The sequence below is a fragment of the Streptopelia decaocto genome (assembly GCF_964273445.1).
Source record: "Streptopelia decaocto genome assembly, chromosome: 1".
NCBI lineage: Eukaryota > Metazoa > Chordata > Aves > Columbiformes > Columbidae > Streptopelia > Streptopelia decaocto.
In genome coordinates this window covers 118462940-118485393 of record NC_138663.1, presented here as the reverse complement: position 1 = coordinate 118485393, position 22454 = coordinate 118462940, and the positions used below count along the sequence as shown (strand labels likewise).

At 39.8% G+C, this 22454-nt stretch overlaps 1 protein-coding gene across 1 annotated transcript in view; it reads right to left on the bottom strand.

Annotated features, from left to right (window-relative positions):
- The window catches only part of DSCAM (DS cell adhesion molecule), a 471903-nt gene that overhangs the window by 58799 nt on the left and 390650 nt on the right, over window positions 1-22454 (bottom strand). Inside the window, exons 20-21 of the mRNA XM_082049341.1 lie at window positions 18943-19076; window positions 2628-2781 (exon numbers count right to left, since the gene is read on the bottom strand). Of these exons, the coding sequence (XP_081905467.1) occupies window positions 2628-2781; window positions 18943-19076 (288 nt within the window). The remainder of the gene's footprint in view (window positions 1-2627; window positions 2782-18942; window positions 19077-22454) is intronic.

Genomic DNA, 22454 nt, shown 5'->3' with positions numbered 1-22454 from the left:
TTGTGCGTTTATTGCCCTTGTCACTCATCACCACTTTCTCCCAGCTCTCTAAAAGGCTCAGTGATGTATTCATACAGGAAATCTTGTTCTTGATACAACAATTTCTAACTTGGCTACAACCAAAGTTCATAAAATTGTTATCTGTCAGTGTTTCTAGTGTCTATCACAACATCCGCAAATGGATAATACATCACTTTTTCAGTCCTAAGTGCATGTAAGAGAGGCTTGTCCTGAGCATCATCTAATGTAGACTTTATATGGAGTAACACTACTATCTCTAACACTGACTGGGTGCATTCTACCACTCTTCAAAATAAGGTCTTGTTCACAATGACTTGTCTATATTGAAGTCATTAATGATTGTTCCTTAAAGTTCCCTTGTCTTTTTGTACAAGTTATTTTTAAGTTAACTTATTTGTCATCATGTATCATACTAAATATGCTTTGGAGGAGCAGAATTAATTCTAGTTTCTGATAAGCTTGTTCATTTGATGTGTGTTAGTTTGTAACTTCTCTGTTTTTGATAAATCAAGGGCAAACACATACTACATTTCCTCGTAACTAGAGGCTATGCATCTTAGTACCTGCAAACTCTGTATTTTTCTACATTCATCTTGTCTGAAAACTTCACACTTTTTCAAATGTGTGCCCGAAGAAGAAAGAGAGCTTCTAGTACTCTGTGTGCAGGGATCCCTTCACACTCCTGGGTTTACCTACATCTTCAATCAATTAGTATTGCACCATATTGTTGTCTAATTGTTTTTGCTGTTATCAAAGCATCAATGTTAATGTTTGGGTTTTGTTCCTTTGTGTGTGTGTGTGTGTTTGGAAGGGGGGGTGTTTTGTTTTCATTACCCATATTCATTACCCACACATAACAGTTGGCCTTAAAGGAGGACCACGCTGAAACCTTTACCCTGTTTTCCTGAGAAGTTTTTCAAGGTCTTCCTTTACACTCTCCATCCACCATTTAAGATCTCAACTTTGGTCTTATCAGTGTTCAAAATGCAGTATGCAGTTATCCTACAAAAAATTCAACAATTCAAAATCTCCAGGTTTTTCAGACCCTTCAGACTTTTCATAGCCTTTCAGTCATCCTTCAGGTCACTCCTCTAACACTGTGTAGCTACTAAGAGAAAAGTTCTGAAAAACCTTACAAAAGAATGCCAAAAAGAAGTAGAAAGCAAGGGTGAGTCTTCTCAGTGGACTGAAAAAAACTGTAAGCAATCATATGGGGAACAAGCTTTTCTCTGCTTGTTCCGAATTAGGGCTCTTTACCTTGCTAGACCCTCCCCACATTTACACTGTTAAATCTTCCATTGTGGCCTACAGTAGTGACATAGTAGTTACTACAGGTTTCTTACAGTAATGTTGAAAAATATCCATATGACAAAATATTTAGCGTAGGGAAGGGACAAAGGAAACACATGCAAGTTCCCATCACAACTCTGGGGAAACCTGTTTGCAACTTCTCTGTATTAGGAAGCTATGTCATGCATTGAAATAGTACCCTGCAAACACCAACACTGCCACCCATGACAATAGCTCTGATAGTTAATCTACCATCATCAAACTGTTTATCCACCACTTAGGGGTGGGTAAGAACAGCGACTTTCCCTGTGGTGTTGCTATATACTCTTCCATGCAGAAAGTGATTTCATATTGGTGAAAATTTTCTGAATTTCTGTAAAGATTTTTAGAAAGTATAGAGCCCTGGACACTTTATTGTACATTAGTACATCATTAGCTACATGACTGAAGAATTAACAGACTTGTAAAACTGTAAAGTGATTCTACCTTTGCAACTGTAGAGACCCATGCAGTACATTACATGGGCACATTCTGTGATGTTACCAATTTCAGTGGAAAAAAAACCCTCAGTCTGAAGACCCCATGTAGAGATGGAGTACTGATGGGACTCTCCTCACCTTCCTTTCTAAAACTTTAGGTCTTTGTTTCCAAGCTAAGGTGCTATGGTGTAGGACTTGTACTGTCTTACAGTACAAGTAAGACAGAATTAACAGGCCCAGGCAATATCTTTTAATAGAACAAATAATACAGCTGGGAAAAAATATGTAGAATTCGAGGCACATTATCCCTTCTTCATAGCTGAAATAGAAGCAGCAAACTTCAAAGCTAATGCAAGCTGAGAACAATTGCTCAAATTTTAGATATGTTAATCAGACCATTTTATGCAGAAGATAGTACTTGCAGAGTACACAAGAGATATTACTAAGGGTGAGAATGATAAAGAAATTATTCTTGTATGGCAAGAAAAAAAAAAAGACACATACAGAATGCGGGGAGAGGGGGGAGCAGGATCATCTGCAAATCCTCTGTACCCAACAAAAGAAGATAAAAATCATTCCAAAAAGCAATTTATTTTCTTCTAAGGTAGGTGGGATGAATTACCCTCTAGAGGAGCACATCATTCTCTCTCTGCTGACTACAGCAAAAGCTTGGGTAATTAGCTGAGAGTTGTCACCTAACTTTTGCAGGTAACTGAAGTTACTCCTGACAAATCCCACTCTCAGTAAGCAATGAGGCATGAAGAAACCACATGCCAATTATAACAGTAATTAGCATTGCAAAGTTCTGGATTGCTTGAAAAAGTACTGTCACTGTACCTTTAGCTAGTGGCTCCACAGTGATAATCTCACTGCTGTTGCCTCTTCCCGCAGCAGTCACTGCCACCACCCAGACACTGTACTGGCGATTCCGGCTCAAGTTGGGGATTCTGTAGGAAAATGAGTCGGGAGAGGCTTCAAACTCGCTGATTACCTGTGGTGGGAGAGACAAATGTTTCCAGACTAAAATAAACAGTATTTGGAGAAAGACTGCTAAGCTGAGTATTACAAAGCCTTTTACTTCAGAGTATTTTGAGTATCAGTTTCTCCAAACAGATGGCAGATGGCAAGAAACAGAGTAGACACAATAACCTGTTGCAATCAATTTATATTCAAGTGAATTTGGGCCTAAATTTTTTTTTAAATTGTTTTTATTCAGGTTAGGGGTCTTGTGTGTCTGTTTATTTTTACAGGGTTGGATAAGCAATTTAAGGGAACATATTTGACAAATTTTTACCAGCAATAGTTCTGACAAGCTGATTTTGTTTTACAAGAAGCTTTCCCAACAGAGGATCCAGTCCTGCATCTGCTGTGAAATCTGGAGTTTACTACTCGAGGTACGTGTTAAGTCACTTAGAAACCTCATGCTGATGTTTCTTACCTGTGGGATTGGTGGTTTATTTCTTCAATAATGCAGTGAATCAAGAAATAAAACTGTATTCAGTAACAGACTTTTCAAACTTCCCCTCAGTCTAGTTTGGTTAATCACAAAATTACTTCTGTTCAAAGATTCCCAGCAGAAGGTCATCACAGCTATTTAGCTGCATTAGCAGGGAAGGACCATCGCTGGAAGAAATGCCAGTTCATGCTACTCTTACACTGTCACTCAAGTGCCTTGGTTGTGGGCTGCAATGAAGCCCACAAGCTACTAAGCAATACTTGTTAATTGGCAAGACATTCTGCAGTCTGCTTGAAGTGACCTGTGTAAGGAAAGGTGTAGAGGAATATGGAGATTCTTCCAGAGGACATGGGCTTTGTGTACCTCAGCACATCCTTCAGGGGAAGCTCGACTCCTTGGTGAAGGAGATGGGAAAACTCATGAGCCCTGAGTAGTATCACAATGTTCATTGTAGCCAGTTTCATTTCTGACATGGGCTTTGTGATTCTTTTATGTAAAAATAGAGAGTAATGAACCATTACGTTGAATAATAAAGACTCACTTCCCCGTGCAATACTGAGCATGGTGATGGCTAGCTAACATTAGGCTAAAAATAATTAGAATGTTAATGACATAGAAAAGAAGGTTTTACTAGGAATCAGCATTAAAAATAATGCATCAGTGTAATCTAAACTTGATTCAGACTGACAGAAGGTGCACAAGGAATCTCTTTGATATACAAATATTTGCTGGTGGTGAAAGCCAATTTAATCTGATTATCATTTCAAAAGCTAGGTTGCCCTGAAAGCACTGGAATATGTAGTCCTTCAAAGTGAATTCCAAATAAATATGGGATGTTTCTGTAATATCATTAAAGACCTCCCCAGTGTGAACTGGTAGCCAGTTTCAGCTAGTGAATGGGTCACTGCATCTCTTGGTTCTTGTGCTGACATCTCCTATAGCTGGAGAAAGAAGGAGTTAATCATCTCATCTCATCTCATCTCATCTCAATCGTCTCACTTTTGAAGTACAGAGTGAAGACATCTGTATCTAAGCTAGTCTCCTTGACTCCCTCAGAGACCATGCAAAAAGAAGGTAACTTCTAAGGCAAGGTTCTTCCAGCCTTTTTGAGACACAGACATTGCAGTGGGATGAATCGTGCTCTTGACATACCTATTTATCCTCACCAACTATAAAAGTGTCCATATAACTAGCTCATGTATAGTTGTCTGTGTTGAAGACACAATTTAAGTAAGATGAAAACCACTCCATCAAGATAATATGCTTGTTAACTAAAACACTTAACTCCCTGGCTTTTATACAAATGTGTGCCTCTATTTGCATCTACAAGAATACATCCTGTTTCCTCCATGGAGATTAACTTGCCTGCGGAGACTGGTTTGCTCCAGTTAACACTTGGCTAGGCTCAACACAAGCCTGAATAGGGACTTCGCCATACTTTCTAGACAATCTCACTGCTTCTGTCAAAATGTCAAGTCGGTTTCTCCCATTTAGCAAGTGTTTGTCTGGGTTTCCACTTCTGATATGAAGAGGTCAGTGCAGGCAGACACATATTATTATGTGAAATATTACAGCAGGTTTTGAGAATCATCTGTCCTGGCATTTGCACAAGATTATTGGACAAATGCCCATGGCTTGACAGGCTGAATCTTTGTGAAGTCATACACAAAAATTAAGGTATTGATCATGGTGCAGGAAGCTGAATTTTAATATTAATGAAGCAGCATTTCCTAGGGTTAATTTGAAAGTCAAACAGGCCAGGCTGTCTCTGGCATTTAGGCTCCACTAATTTATGCAGCTATCTAGCACAAGCTACCTCTAAACCACCTATGAACATGGAACATGGTTACAGCATTTAGGAAAATCTAAGCATTAGAGGCTTCCTTATTGCTAAACTTTCATTCCAGTAAGCAACAGTCAGATTAAATTTTGACTGTTTTTTCCATTACTCTCATGGTTTATGAAAGGGATACATGGCTGCCTTTGGAAGATACTCCTAATATTGCAGATCTCCTGTATGAAATGCCTCGCTGCTCCGCTCCCCTCTTCAGTGACAGAGACTGGGACAGTCAGACAGACATATTCTGTATACAATTGCTAAACACAGCTCAGAGAAATCTGGTTTGAGATTTTATGTTTGCGATAAGGTGAGCAGCTAAGCAGAAAAGGAGCTCAGCCTTGGAGCTACAGCACTGGCATTAGAAGCTCCTGTTCTGAGGGACCAAAGTTAAAGACAAAACTGAAAAAATCTAATAAAATCTCTGGAACTCCAAAGATGGAATAAACACAGAATTCTTTTCTGTAATGTCTTTTAAAATGCCTTGTCTTCACTTCCTTTCTTTCACCCACAGAGAACCAGCATCATTCACACATTTGCAACTGTAGCTATTCCAAGCATAAATTCAATTATTCATGGAATTAATTTATTAATTGAATCTGGTAAATTTATCTTCCCTAAATTAATGATTATTATTTTCTTAGAACAAACTGCTATCACAAGCGGTTTTGGTTTCTAGCTGGTTAACATACACCTCCTGTTTCCTCAGCTAACATTTGCTTCTAAATAGTTGGAGATGCTCCAGTGACAAAGAATTGATTTTACTTTCAACTTTTGCCTGTCATTTCAATTAGACTAACATGCCAGAGACTTTCATTACACAAAAAGAAAAAAGGGAGCTTTGTCAGCAAAGAGAAGATTAAACAATTGAAATAAGAAATACTTTAAAGGAGTGTCAGCTTGATGCATATTGGTCTTCTCATGTGCCATTATGAAACACATATTTCTTTTTTATCCCAAAAGAAGTAACAGGCGTGCTTAAGGGATTTTATTTTGAACAGCTTTTTTTTGTTTGGTTCAAAGATGATGGGTTGATATTTCTTCTGTCTTTAGCACACTGCCTAGGAAGCACATACAGGGCTGGGATTCTAAAAGGACAGCAAGGGCCATGAAGAATAAAAAGAAATCGAAGTTCTGTATCAGGTTGCAGTCAATCTGCTTTTCCAACCAGGCAACAGCAAGAAATGCTGAGGAACAGCCACTGCAGGGAGCATCTCTGATGCAACTTCAACTCTATTGTGTACATTGTATGCTTTGAAATAGTATGCCATCTCCTGGCATTTCTGACTCCTTTAGAAAGCAATCAGATAGGCAATGTGTAGAAACTCTGAAGCCTCTGGCTGGTTTTTTGTTTTGTTTGTTGTGTTTTTCAGCCCAGCCTGGGAAAACTTCTAAAGGGTGCTTTAGAAGAAAATTATGTTTGTAATAGTTTTCCAAGCAATCAGGGAATTTCCCAAGCAAGGGAAGTAAGGTAACAGGTAACATTTACTGTACACTGGAAGATTATTCAGCCAAAGCAAGTCTGCACCTTGCCTGACACTGCATCTACACAACTTCTGATGTAAAATAGGTGCACTAAAGCTCTGTATCTCCTCATTCTCTGCAAGTTGCAAGAAAACTTGGAGATGAACTGCACAAGCCATATGAAGACTGAAGTACAAAGAGTGAAAGGTGAGAAACACCCCAAGTTTGTGGTCTGTGTTGTGAAGTAAGAGCGTATGCAAGTCACATACCTGTACATTGCCTGCCTCATTTTGAAAATTAAAAATACTTGTATATACTACCTAGAGTGGCATGCATGTATTCACTATGAATTTAGTTATAAAATATGGCTGTATCATCATCTAAAAACTGGGCTGGAAAGACCTTGATAGTTCACACAAGTCTATCCTTTCTCTTTAAACTAGGTTCAAATGTATCAGCACAATTTCAGTAAGATATTTTCCAAACTGATTTTGAACACTTAAAATAAATTGAGATTTTGCAACGCCCTACACTGCAAGACCTACTCCATTGTTTAACTACTCTTATTATGAGTAAGCTTTCTTGAAATCTAGCTTGAGTTTCCTGCTGCAGTTTAAGCCCATGCCGCCTTTTGCATTCTATTAGGAAGATGGAGAATAGATTATTACCTTTGTCTTTGCACCAGTCCTCAACCTACATGAAGTTTTATCGTTCCTTTCCCCACCAGTACCCTAACCTTTTACAATTTAATAAGCCTAATGCGTTAAACATTGCCCAGATATCACATTTTCTTTAACAGTTTCTCTAATAATATCTTCTGTTATCCTTTGGACTCTCTAATGTTGGTCCATAGCCTTCTTGAATACAGTTTCCAAACCTGTGTTCAACAATGCCAGGGTGTAGCATTTGGCTTTTCATAACAGGATTATAAAGGCAGCTAATGTTCATCTTGGGATGCACAATATCCTCTTCTGAAGAATCTAGACAATTGCTCTCTACCCAGTACTTTTGTAGCTGATTGTTCACAGTATCCGTTTTCTTGCACTTACCCATACTACATTTTATTTTTTCCAGACAAATTTCCCGGTTCATCAAGATCTGTCTGAATTCTAGTTCTGTCTCCAGTGTATTTGCAATCCCTCCCAGCCTTATATCTCCACAGATTTAATAGGCACTGTTGCTATTTAATTATCCAGGTCATTAATGGAACCACCAAACAAAAGTGGACTTGGGGGAGATACCTATGCTGCTCTCTCCTGTCCACAACAACAAACCACTGGTTTCATAGCCACCCACAGAAGGGCAATGAATTTTATATCTAGTCTGAGCTGTCTCAGTGAAACCATGTTTTCCTAGCTAGGTTTCTCTCAATAAACATGCATTTTATCCTCTGGGCTTATCTCCGTTGCTAAATGGGAGAGAGCCAGGGAGTGTGTTGAGCACTACACCGTGATGATCCACACTGCTTTTTAACTTGATCTTTGTCTCAGTTTTGTACTATACCACATAGCTCTCTTCAAAACAAATCTGGTTAGAGGGGCTAATGCCAAGCAGTGTAGGCAGATGTCAGTCAATGTCACCTACTCTCAGGGTCAGGTGCTTCTCCTTGGCCCTTGTTTAATCAGCACTACGGATGAGGCCTACAATGACCACTGAGTCTCATCAGTAACTAAAGTAAGTTTTTAGTTCTCCAAGGTCAAAACAGAGAGATTTCAATCTTTTCTCACAACACCATAACAGAATTGATTACCACGCTCTATGTCAGGCCTTCATTGCTCCTGGAAATGAGGTTTTAGAGTCTCTTGGTGTGACAAGTTATCTAGTAATGGAGGCTATGACAAGTTCTTTCTAACCAGAAGCAAATTGGGTTAATAGGAAATCAATACTTTATTGTATTTATAAATAAGGAACTTCCAGTTCTGCATCCCTGAACAGAGTAGACAGACCACTGATGTGCCTTCTCAGTGAACTCTCTAAAGATGTGAAACTGTGACTGAGGTCATGGACTAGTTGTTCTCTCCAGGACTCCTGGGTTTTGCGTTGCTTTCTTTCAGAGATGAACAGACTGTTGGGGCTGCAAACAACCACCAGCCCTGGACCAGTTTTCAGTATGACTCTGGATGCCACTTTGGTCATATGATGTCTTCTGTTCAGGTCTTGCTGTTTTGGCTCATGTTTGGAAACATGACATCTATTTTTTGCTCAGCATTATTGAAGAAAACTGTTGTAAACAGAACCTGTACACAAACCGGAATGCAACTTCCGTACAAAATGTTATCTTTCTTTTTTTTATTTCTTAAATGCAGAACTGAAATGTTAGAAAATGCAAGACGGAAGTTTTGTTGGAAACAGCAGAGGCAGCTCCTTGTCTTCCCATCTGCAGGAAAAACTTTCAAACCCATTTCTGGGAGTTATGCCTGGAAGACAGCCTGCTGCCTGCAGTTCCAGGTATACCATGCAGTCAAGAAATCTGTTGCTTGTGAGCCACTGAGGTACACCTGCTCGTCCCTTTGCAGCAGCTCACAGAGAGGTCATCAGCCTCCTCAGGCTCATGATCAGGGAAGCATCATGTCATGTCACAGACTGGTACCCACAGGAAGGTCAGGAGACCACCCCCTGGGCTGCCAGGAGTCCTTCTGCCTCATTTGTTGGCTCCAAGAAATCACCAGGTTTGTCCAAAGCATTTCAATCAATGCACAAATTGTACCACATCATCTGGTCCCGAGTGCGCTGTCCTTTATGTGATACGGAAGGGAATGGGATGAATTCAAACATGCTGAAACACACTGCAACTGACACCAAGGACTTATTGTTAGACTATATTGTTGTACCTGGATGTGAGACTAGGTAGTGAGACAAAACCACAGTTTTATGAAAAAATCAATATCAAATTTGTTTCAGTAGGGCTTTGTGAGGAGATCTTTTAAAAATCGTACAAGCCAGCACATCATCAGAATTAATTTCTACTCTGTCACATCTCTCCTGAGATCTGCTCTATGACAAAAATAAGATAGGCAAAAAATGTAAAGTTGACAAAGTAATTAAAAGAATGAATGTGCTGTGTTTGGGAGCTGGTAACAAAGCTGTGAAATAACTATGAAAAAGCTGTAAACAGTACATGTGATATATTAGAAAAAGACATATTTTAAATACTATTCAAAATAATTTTTTTTAATAACCCCATAGTTATACATTAGTTCTGTGCTATATAAAGAACGAGAATTAATAAACATAAATATCCTCATGCTGTAAAAAGTACTGTATAGACACAGTGATAAACACTGCTTGTAGTACAAAAATCAATGAACATATAGTTTAAATTCAACCTTACAGATTCTGCTGACTCTAAATAAACTTCCACTCAATAGTAACTTAATCTACTTAGCCAACTTTTTTTCAGTTACCTCTCTCCTCATTTAAAGAGACTTTCAGCATCTCTTTAATCATTAAAGCCTCTACAATGTGTAACAACAAATTGCGTCTGGCTTATAATTGCTTTTGCTTTATTTTCCATGCCTTTTATTCAAGTCTTTAAAATGGGAGAGGAACCAGGGGTCAGAAAGTACCATGCAAGGTTGCCTCACATTGAGAATTTTGGGCACATCTCATACAAAATCAAGACAAGTCCTGCATCTGCCTGAAAGAATGGCGTGGAAAATACCTGAGTGCTGGGAAATCATGTCAGGTAATCCTTGCTCTTTAAAGACCTAGTCTAAGATAGTTATATATACTTTCACATAATCTAGTTTAACATGCTTATCACCTGGTTTATGATAACCATGTATGGAGTAAACAAAGAGAAGGGAAGCTTTTGGAAGAAGATTTATCCAGCTTCTCCTAGACATTTAGCTTATTTCCTTTAATGAAAGAAAAGCCTTGATGACCCCAGAATCAGCATAGATGTCTCTCTTCAAGATGTCTAAAGTCAGGTGATTTGAATCCCCCCTTGAGTCTATAAATTAAAGAGATAGGGAAGAGATGACTTTCTTCTTTCACGGGGCAACTCCCAGAGTATCCTGTGTATACTTTACTTTTGATAGGATATCAGTAAGACATTACAAAGAGTATCCTTCAGGTGTTTTTTGGAAGATTCTGCATGGTTTTGTGCTGGGAAATGTATCTCAAACATATAGGACTTCATAAGAAACCATGGTATTTGTCCTAAGTGTATTCCACTGGGACCTTATAAAAACTATGTGACCAGAGTTGGCAGGCTGCCGACTATGAATTTATGAAAAAGAAGGAAGCCTGGAGGAAAAGTCTGGTTTACACCACTTTTTCCACTGAACAGAAAAAACCAAACACTGTAATGCATTCCGACTGGGGAGTCTGACTATAGTTTTTCCCTCACCATGGTGCTCTACAGATTGACAGAAAAAGGTGCATAGAGATGCGAGAAACAGATTAATAGACTAGTCACTACTGCTGCTGCTACTGGTTCTCCTACCACGGGACTGAGTATACAGAATGTACCTGGGAACAGTGTCTTGTGCCATCATCATATGCTTGTTTAATTTGACAGCAGGTTAAACCATGTATTTTTTTTTTTCCTGTTAGTGCATTTAAACCAAAAGCTAAAAAATGCAACAGATCTAGAAGTCTTAAGAGTGTTTTTATTACAGAAAAAATAAGTATACTTAAAAGATCAGTCAGTTGACAGGGTCCTTAACAAAGGAGGTACCCAGAGAAGCTGAGAAGCTTCTGGACTATGTTGTAATGCCCACAGCCAGATCTGACCGGGCTATAAAATGGGGTCCCAGTCAAAGACCCCCTTTCAGTGGTTTTCTTGTAGCAGTTGGTCTGTGAACTGGAGCCCTCCGCTTAGACTGGGAGAACGTCTAAGGAGACTTGCTGGGACTGAGAGCACCTCACCTTCTCCTGTGGTGAGTGGTTATTTACTGGATGTATCATTGAATGAGTCCCTGCCTAACCCAGGCAAGTGTGAGCCCTCACCTAACCCAGGCGAGTGATTATTTCTTGTGGGTAACCTGGAGTGAGAGGCATCTGTTTTTTTTTCTTGTGAGTATATGTGTGCACGTTGTGGAGCCTCATTATTCTTATGTTGTCATACCCCAATAATCTCCTCAACTGATATCCGAACCTGTATTTTATGTTGTTGGAGTGCTAAATAATTGTATAAACCCCATTTCTAATCAGTTTATTTGCTACACTTTTCCAGCTAGAATAAAGTCTCTTTTGGAACTTGTTGTCCACCTATAATTGACTTTTGGGGTGCCCCTGGAGAGGTGGTGTTGGCAACAGTAGTGTGTATCAATAACAGCACACACAAAGCTAACTGATGGGTAGGGAAAGCTTGAGTGGCATCATAGTTTTGGAAGAAGGGACCTGTTGAGATCGGGGAAAGCCAGAGCACTGCTGACTAGTAGAGCCATTGCAACATCGGTGATCAGAGCGGGTATGCAGAGGGGCCCAGCAACTCAGCTCATAACTGCATGTGGTGATGAGAACTGGAGTCACACAACACAAAGAAGGAAGGACAGCAGGAGAACATGCTCAAACAGGTAGTGGAAGGTCGTGATCAGGATATTAGAAGGCTGGAAGTTGTGACTTCTGACAACATGAAAGAGACTCCTGCTCCACTTGCAGATCTGCAAATTCAGAGTCTGTTTAATTCCCTGGACACTATCAAGGATGAATAAGACCCATCAGAGGATTCATCATGGCCATCTGAGTGTCTGCACAAAAGGATAAAGGCATGTGATTGTTATAGGAGACTCTGTCCTGCAGTGGATGGAGGCACCAATCTGCCAACCTGACCTAATATCTTGGGAGTGTTTGGTTTGACAGGTTTTAAGATCTGAGATGCGTGGATATATAGCCAAGGCTTATCAGCCCTTGGACTATTTTCCCTTGCTGCTTTTCCATGTGGGCACCAACAGTGTCAGTGTCAATGTGAACCATATCAAGAGTCATAACAGACTTTGAGAGATGAGAGTGAAGAACAGGGGGGCCCAGGTGATGTCTCCTCAGGCCTTCTGATGAGGGAGAAGGCTTAAGCAGAAGAGAGTCAATTGATGTTGCAGGTCTGGTCTTGCAGTCAGAGCTTTGTATCCTGTGACTGTAGCACTGTGAGGGTTGAGAGCTACTGAGCAGGGATGGGATATATCTGGCAAAGTGTAGCAAGAGCATCTCTGCAAGAAGGCTTGCTAATCTCTAATGAGGGCTTAAAATCAGCTGTTGTTGTGGAGAGCTACCATAATAGAGAAACAAGGGCACAAAGGTGTAAAAAAGTGTGTCCAGGAGACAACATTATAAAAGAGGATCTCACTTTTGCCCTTTAAGAGCAGCACAATTTAGGATCCATCTCAAACGTCAGTAAACCAATGCATGTATCATAGACACATGGAAGTGTCTATGTAGTTGCAGAGCTGCAGCCTCATTGGGATAATAGTGACATGGTAGGATAGCACTTGCGACTGTTGTTCTGCAGTGGAGGGATGCAGTCTCTTCAAGAAATACTTGCAGGAAGGTGTGAAGGAAGCCTTGCACTTTGTGTAAAGGATTTTCTTTATTTCATGGGCTGCTGACCCCAGAGCAGGTGACAAACCAGTACAGAGCTTGTGGTTAAGGATCAGAGGATAGATCAATATTCACAGTATGAGGTGTCTGCTACAGATCTTGTGATCAAGAGGAGAAGGTAGAAGAAGCTGTCTTCAAGCAGTTGAAGAAAGCTTCACAAGCACATATCTTGATACTCATGGGTGACTCTTACCACGCAGACAACTGCTGGAAGGACAATTAGACTGGAAGAAAGCAACATAGGTTATTTCTGGAGACTAGTGATGACCATTGCTTGATGTAGGTGATGATTGAACTGACTAGTAGAAATGATCTTTGAACTGTGCACTGTCAGCAAGTTTGTGAATGGCCTGAAACTGGGGGGGTAATAGTTTATCTGCTGGAGAGCAGGGCTATTGTTCAGGGGGACCTAGACAGGTTGGAGAAATGGAGTGACCAGGGTCTCATGGAGTTCAGAAAGAGGAAATATAAAGCCCTACATCTGGGACAGAATAACCCCCCACGCTAGTACAGCCTGATGGCAAACAATCCAAGATAGAGCTCTGAAGAAAAGCAGGTCTGGCACTAGCAACTCTGCATTCACAAGACTGTAGCCAGCAAGTCCAGGGACGTGATCCTTCCTCTCTACTCTGCACTTGTGAGACTGTGTCTAAGTACTCAGTCCAGTCTTGGGCCCCCTAGTACAAAAAAAACCCAGACATACTGGAGCAAGCACAGGGCAGGGCTGTCAGGGGATGGTCAGAAGGCTGGAGCACAGTGCATACCAACAAGGACAGGCTGAGACAGCTGTCTGTCAACCTTGAGAGAAGGTTCAGCAGATATATGTCATCTCCATATACTTCATCAGAAGATACAGAGAAGATGGAGCCAAGCTCTACTTGCAGCTGCAGGGTGGAAAAATCCTGATCAACTGGGAGAAAAAAAAATACTGTGAGGCCATGGTCAAATATTGGAACTGAGGTCCAAAGGGACTGTGGGATCTCGATGCATGGAAGTGTGCAAGACTTCACTACACGTGTCCCCGAGCAACCTGATGTAATTAAACTTGCTTTGAGAAATGGGTGGGACCAGACAACCTTCAGAGGAACCTTCCAACCTAAATTCTGTTATTCTATGGAAATTTAAAAATGGAAATCCACTTGCCCAAAATATATATACAAAAACTGAAACCAAACACTAGTAGAGCTAATGAGCAACTGTCTGAGAAAAAGAAACACATTAGATTGTCACCAAGTAATTTCCTAAGTTAGACAGGAGAAAGGCTCCAATAAAGCTCCTATGATATTTTAGGCCATTGGCAGTACTGTCTGTCTTTAACATCTGAAAACTTTTTGTGCACAGTTGCCCAAATAAATTCTGCTTTTAGCTTTCACTGTCAGGCAATCAGACAATGATAGCGAGGTTGTATTTTTTCACATCTTAATGTGAGTGGAATGAAGACATGAACAAACTGACAATGTCCTGAAAAGGAAAATCACTGAGGAGAGTGGTGTCCAGTTATTTTCCTTTTATAGTGCCATTCTACTTTCATGACTCCTTTCCATTAATCTCCAGGCATCCCATGGAGAAAGCAGAAGACTGATGCAAAATTTAATGACCTGCTTTGTTGGAAACAGCAGGATAAGCTTGTTTATAATGTTTGATCCTATCAGCGAATGACTGACCAATGGATCACCATCAACAAACCCCCAACAGCAACAACAACAATAATGACTACACTTTTCTAATCAACAAGGCAAAACCGATTTTAACACTTTTATGTCTGATTGAGTGATGTCATACTGTTTGTTGACACCCAAATTGCATGACACCCTATATTTCTTCAGCTCTTAACCTTTCTCTGCTTTCCCTGTCAGTTTTAATATTTTCTCAGCCCTTCCTGCACCAGGAAATTCTTTTTAACCTTCATTCTCCTGCCTTCAGCACACACTGTGCTTCTTTCTGTGTTGCTCTTTACCCGTTCTGAGATTACAGTTTCCCAGGCTGGCTAGCCATTGCATGCTTTGTGTCACTTTGCCTCACAATGACCTTTTCTGGACACTTTCTGATATCTACATTTTATTTAATCTAATCTAATTTCTTCCTCCTTATGTAGTGTACTGATCTGAATACAACAAGAGGTCGTTCATGGTGGGTTTTGGTTTGGTTTGTTTTTTTTTCCCCCCCAGAAATAACCTTTAGGTTATATATATACATATATATATAAAATGATCTCTCATTTTCTGTTGCCCTTTTAAAAGCACTGGCAATACACATATACAACCCAAGGCAGCAGGTGCTGGAGCAGCCACCTAAGGCAGTTCCTTCCACAACCCCTCAAGAGGAGCTGAACCACCCTAGTGTATTTGCTGGGATCCAAACCATGTGCAATGTCTATGGCACCACTGGGAAAACCTGCACTAACAGGATGCGATGGCAGCCTGCACTGCAGTGAATGCACCACCTGTTGCTTCCCTGAGGCCTGGGCAGAATAAGTGCGATGAGCATCCTGCCAGTATGCTGGGGGATGAGCACACCTAGAAGGAAGCTGTCTAACATGGGACCATTACAGGCGGTTTTGAGAAGCCAACTCCTACAACGAATTGGACATGGATGTGGGAGGAAGTGGAGTTAAGAACTGTGGGAATGTGGGCTGTGAGTTAGTATCATAGATGATACTTATTTTAACTTAAATTCTGGTATGCTTTGGTTCTTATATTTGAAGAATGAAGGACCCATTAAAAAATTTCCGTATTTTTTCCTATATTTACAGAGTAAAAAACAGAGAAATTTCTGCCTAATAATGCCTATACAATAACATAGGTACAACAATAAAGCAGCATGACATTGGATGCTTGCTTGCCCTTTATCTTGGCTAGAGAATAGATTGCAGTGGAGAATAATTTCTGTTTTTTGCATATTAATCATATTTATGGTTTGAAATATCCCAGGCAAATACTGTCTGTGGAACTCAAAATATTTAAAAGGAAATGTCTGCATTCTTCTGTACAGGGGCAGAAGAAGTTTTAACAGCTTCTGCCCTGCAAAGCAAACTGAACTTTGCAAGAAGTAGCAAATCTTATCTTGTAATATGTCGGGGTTGTACTTTGTAGTAAAAATGTGCACAATAGAAGCAACAGAGGTAATTTGCTTTCCTGTTGGTGACTTAAACATCAAAGCAGTGTTCTTTTATAAAGGACTGTCCTGTTAGCCTAAATGTCTAAAATTTACTGTATTGACTTGTTCTCAACATATACTTACTGCTTGTAAAATATATTCCGCAAATAATATAGCCTTCCCATAAGTCTACATTTACTGCTGTCCTTTTCTCTTTCTCCTCACTGATGCTTAAAGACTGAATTCGCCTTTCTGCTTAGATGTCAGACTTTTAGCAAAGTTCTTCTGCAACCAAGGCTTTGACTGGGAGAAGTCTGTTCAGAAAATTTGTATAGCTCTATACCTCCAACTACAGCACTTGCTACTTATGGTGACAGATGACAAAGACACAGGTCGTCTATTTATTCCCCTCCTTGCTCTAATTTAGGACCACTTCCTCTATCAACTATTTGTCTCTGCCAGCAGTGAATCACAAAAGAACTTCCTTAGGCTATATAGACCGTGTCTGCACAGAGGTGTTAGCATTCAAGCACCTCTGCAGCAGACTTTTCTCATTGCAAAGCTGGCTCTGAATAAAATAACTTTTTAATTCACAGTCCTTTTAAGGATGAAAGATAACAAATAACTCTGTTAGAAATAAAGTTTGGGGAGTTCATCCCGTATTAGAAGTGTCCTGAGGTCTTGCACTTATTTAGAGATGTTGAAGTTGGCCTCTGGAAACTGACCACTGAGTGTAATTACCACTTCACTCACCACAAAGGACTGATAAAGAAGATTCACTCTGTAAGTCACAACTCATGCTGATCTGCAAAACACTAGCAAGAAGTGGTACAGGGACTGTCCTCACAGATACATATTGTGTATATAGATATACACACATATGTGTATGTGCACATATATAGCTATATGTACACATGTGCATGTACCCCTTCATGCACACAGGCAGCAACAGGATAACTACACACATGTGTGTTAACAATTAACAGAAAACGTGAATGCTTCCAAGTGCCTCTACCTTGGGCTAATGTGTATAGTGATACCCTCACATCATGCCATAATGAACACCTCAATAATATAGCAGTAAAATTCAGTACAGTCCAAGACCAACAAAATAAGTAACTGCTGTTGTCATTGTCCATCAATGAGGTACTGCAAAAGGTAACCGTATAATGAACAGGCTTAAAAAATAATTTTGTATATTAGAGAACTGCATATTAGAGGAAAAAAAAATAGCCAAAGGTGTTTATTTTACTGGTGATGTAAGCATACCAAAAATTATTGCTAGCAAAGCCTCAGGAAGAAACATTGCAGCTTGGTGCATGGTAAGTAACGCAAGAGCTAGCAGCACCACCTGGTGTCCTCTCCAACCCCCCAGAGAAGCACTTGGTCCCCACTCGGACCAGAACCCAAACATCAAGGTCCAGAGCTGTAAACTCTGACCTCTTTGACCCACTGTGTGCCACAGAAATGTACGAACCATGATGGAAAAATCTCTGTGCAGTTTACATTTAAATGGTAGGCTCAAGATAGTTTGATTTGCATGGCTAAAATTATTAAAGTAATGGAGTTAGGAGTTAATAGTCCCAAAATATAAAACAAGCAAACCAATCCTTAGCTTTGGATGTGACTAATAAACCCTCTTTATAGTAGGATGCATCAGTTTAAGCATAGCCATCAACGGAAATGCCTGTTTTGCCCCGTCTCCCCTTGAGTACCTACAAAATTAGGTCACTTGCAGGAAGAGTGGGCTGGGTGAGGCTGTGTCTGCCAGCAGGTTCCCATTCAGACCTACCCTCTGGCCTTTCTCTCTCTCAACCAGCTTTGAAAACAAGCCTGAGGCACTTTTTGAAATTTCCCTGTCAAACTCTTCCTATTTCTGGAACAATATTTTCCTTATCTATTAAATGAAGATTGCATTTTGCAGCTTGCAATGCTACCTTTGATGGGAAGTCCTGCTTAAAAACTAGATCAAAATCATGAATAAAAACTAAATAAGTACCTTTTGCAGTGTATGTTGAAATAAATATGCATGGGTATTTACAAAGAGCAATTGTCTCTTGTATTTAAAGACAGGGAGAAAGATAACGGATATTCAATTCAATTTTTTTCTTGTCACTTTCTCAGCAGGTAATAGCATGTGGACCTAGAGTGGGCAAATGCTCCAGGCATAAATAAGCTTATTCACAAGCAGATAGGTTTGTTCATAAGTCATTACGTTCCTTCACACATGAATACTCAAACCAAAAAGGCAAGAACTTAGATGAAAACACATCTAAGTATGGGGATATAAGCAATGCCTCCAGCTACAAAAGGGCTCTTGCAGCTAGTCCTGTAAAAGGTAACTGAGTACATAAAAAAAAAAAAAAACCAAAACAAAAACAACAACAACAACAACAACAACAAAACTAAACACACACAAAAACCACCCAAACCACAAAACAAACAAACAAAATAAAGACAAAACCCCACAAAAACACCTTAATAAAGACTGAATTTCGATTATGAGTTTTAGAATGATTTATAAGTTGGCACTGTGCAATAGGTCTTAAGCAGTGCAAAAGTTTGGTAGCTGGGGAAAAAACAAAACTAACCTTCAGTTACCCCTGTAGCCCCAGAATCCTCCTTCACCCTGCCTTAGGGTGAACAAACAGCAGGAAAAGAAGCAGCAGGGACAACATCAAACACTGAGTGTCTGTAAACACACTGTTTCAGCCCCAAAAGCCAGTGCTGCCCATCTGTGATTGCCCTGTAGGACTTACTGTGGGGTAGGGGTGTGAGCAGAAGACGGTGTATTTCCGAATGATGCCGTTCAGCTTGAGGGGAGGGAGCCAGGAGACGAAGACAGTGGAGGCTGAAGCCGCAGCTGCTTTAACACCAGCGGGGGGACCTGGAACTGGAAACCCAAGATGTGTTAGAGCAGTTCAAGGCAGGCACTGGGTCATCCTAGTGTAACGGATGAAAAAAAAGGAAAAAGAGAGCATGTCGCTTTGGTGACCACGTCTCTGTGGACAGAGATGGACACCTTGTGTTAAGAAGTAGCCTCCATGCTGCCCATGCCAGTGAAATTGCCAAAAAACGTATTATTATAAATTGCCAATTTTAAACACATAGCTAATGACAAATTATTATTCACTGTGTAAATAACACACATGTGAACAGTTTAATGGACATACACAGGAGAGCTGTGAATTTAATGGAGAGCAAATGAGCTGTAGTGATGTGACCCAGGTCTAGCTGGTGGTGTGATGTGTGAGTAGACAGTGTCCCTATCCCCAGCCTTGCCCTCAACAGCTCAGACCTCTATCTGGCACTGCGGTCTGTAAAAATATATCTATCTCTCTAATTACAGCAGCTATCTATATAAAACACTGAAAACGGTCACAGAGAAAAACAAATGAACAAACAAATTAACAAAACCAAAAAAACCCCTCCACCAAAACCAAACCTCCTTTCTAAAACCACATGGAAAAAACTTCAGCCAGGAAGTGTTAAAATCTTGGACATAATCTTAACAATATTTTTTGCATGCTTGCTTTAATTTCATGAGCATGTGTTATTTTCCAAACACACCTTACACTGTCCAGTGTTCTCCAACTTCAGAAGTGCTCTTATACTAACGTGGAAAACTTCACACTTGCTAGAATAACACACTACACATAAGCTTATCCTTAAATGAAACAGAAATGGCTACATTTAACATTAGAATAAATAGTTTTAAAGCTTTCTGGAAAAAACAAAACAAAACAACAAAGCATTGTTAACAGGAAAATATTTTAAAATATTTTTAAAACCATAAAAATAAATAATTTGGAATATATTTGCAATACTGCATGTGGAGAATATTAATGGTATATTATTGAAATAGATAAATTGTATTGGAAATCACTACATGTAGTATTAAAGACAAAATGAAACATTTTGATGGATTCTTTTCTCTGCAGAACTTCTGGTTAACGATGATTTTTTTTTCTATTTTCAAGCAAAACAACCAAATGTTAGAATTTCCAGTAAAATGACAGTTCCAGTGCTTGATCAGCTTTCTTAACTTCCACAGAAGAAGTTATTGTGTAACACAGAGGGAAAAGCCCTTGTCCAGCAAGCTGATCTTTAGAGATGGATCACTAATCTTAGTTGTACTGCATTTAAACAAGTAGATATTATGCTGGTACAAAACTTCGCCTATAAAGATAAGCCAAAAAACCTGGAGTCTAAATTTCCTTAGCTTTGTGGCTACCTACTTCAGGTTGGAAAAACAATATAAGGAGAACTTCAATTTTATATTTGTACAGGTACTTCTGGAAGATATAAGAAAACTGACAGATAGGCAGTATTCAGTGCAACATTTCTGAATTTGCATTTTCTATGTATAGTGTATTGAGAAAGCTAATAAGGCATCAAATGCGAATGTCGTGATTATAATTGCATGCAAACCCAGCCCCTTGCTGCAAAGATGTTAATTCAGTTAGCAATTCTATCCAATGGGGGGTAAATACTGATGCTTGACAGCATTCAACTTGTTATTTGTACCTGGCTCATTAGAAATGCCATTTGTTCCCACTGCTGAAGAGTGAAAGCTAGCTCTCCAGGGTAATTACTTAACTCACTGGAGGATTCCTTTATGGTTAGTAATGTTTCCTGGAAATCACTGCAAATAGATGTATGAGGTTAAAGTAATTTATTGTTAAATTAAGGTGTGATCTATAGGGACAGATTTTGATGGTAATTGGTCATGCCTGACAATCGTTGAATGATTAATTCAGAATTCATCTAGCATTTTCCACATGGACACATGTGGAAAACATTATTTGTCATTAGCCTGTTGTATTTCTGTCTGGTACACAGACCGTAGAAAGAGGAGCTAGAAAGAAAGTTGGGAAGTCCTATAGTCAAATTTCTGAAGGTTTTCTAATCCAAGGACCCCTCTGCCACAAGAATTAGAATTAGGCAACAGGTTTTGCAGTGATGTCAGAATTACACCGAATGTTCATTACAAGTCCTCTTTTTGCTGCATTGTCTTTGTTTGCTGGGTTGTGCATGTGGAAATGACTGTGTGTGGGGAATTGTTTACTTTTCCTTAGCAAGAATTCTGCAGAATGTCATCTGATGCCTTACAAACCACTAGTGTCCTCTGTCCAGAGGGTAAAGTCATTGTTCAGACTCATCCCTTGGACCTAAACAAGATTATTATGAGTTAGCTCAGCATTAACTGAAACATTTGTTATTAAACGTGGGTTTCTTGAGTGTCTGAAGAAGTTGTGGTGGGGCAATGCGGTGCCTGCCTTATGTTGGAGAGGAAAGACTCCAGCCTTGCTATGCTAACTTAAGGTATTTTCTCTCATTGTAATTGCATCCCATAGCCTTGCTAGCTTCAGTTGTTGTGGACCAGCAGTATCAGGAGACCTGGGCTGTCTTATGGAATTCTTCATGGTACTTTATTTAGGACACTGATTCCCACAGATCCCAGAAAAGACAAAATAAATGTGTGCAATGCCATAGTTTCTTTTTTCCCCACTCTCACCAGGGGTAGAATAATAGTAAGAAGCCAGAGGACAACCAGGGCTGAGCACAGGGAAGCCAAAGTCAGCTTCTAGACAACTTTGCAACCTTCCAGGGAGTATATTTAGCAAATTTAAGAGCAAAGATGGCCTCATTCTCTAGATAGCAAGGCTTTGAAAGACACGGAAACAGCATGCTGCTTTCATGTGGAGGAGAACACTTTGTATTCATGACACCGCAAGTGAGATACTAACTCAGAGAAGGCAATTATACTGATACGGTTAGTCTGGGAAACAGTATTTAGATATGCTGGATAATGAGGAAGAGCTCCAGGAACTTTCTCATTCCCCTTTTCATAAGCAGAGAGATTATCACTATTTTTCTTCACAGTTCTGAGCAGCAGGGAGGCAAATGCATAGAGCGTGGTTCATTTAAGAACAATATCAACAATATATCAGAAAACTGAACTCTGCTCTGTAACAGGTTTTCAATTTTGCACTATTCTGCACTGTCTTATTGGCTGTCAGTCTAATGAGAAAAACAAAACAAAACAAAAGGAACTCCTGACTGCTCCCAGTAGTGCCTTGGTTCACGTAGATATCTCACCTATAATGTAGACCTATGCTAGCCAAAATACATTCACTTGTGCTGTCCACCCCTCATTCACACAGAACTGGCCTCATATTAGTCACACCATTTCTACCAAATCCTGCCAGTTTCACAAGGGGAACATTAACTATTCTGTACCTTTTTTTTTTTTTTTTTTTTTTTGTTA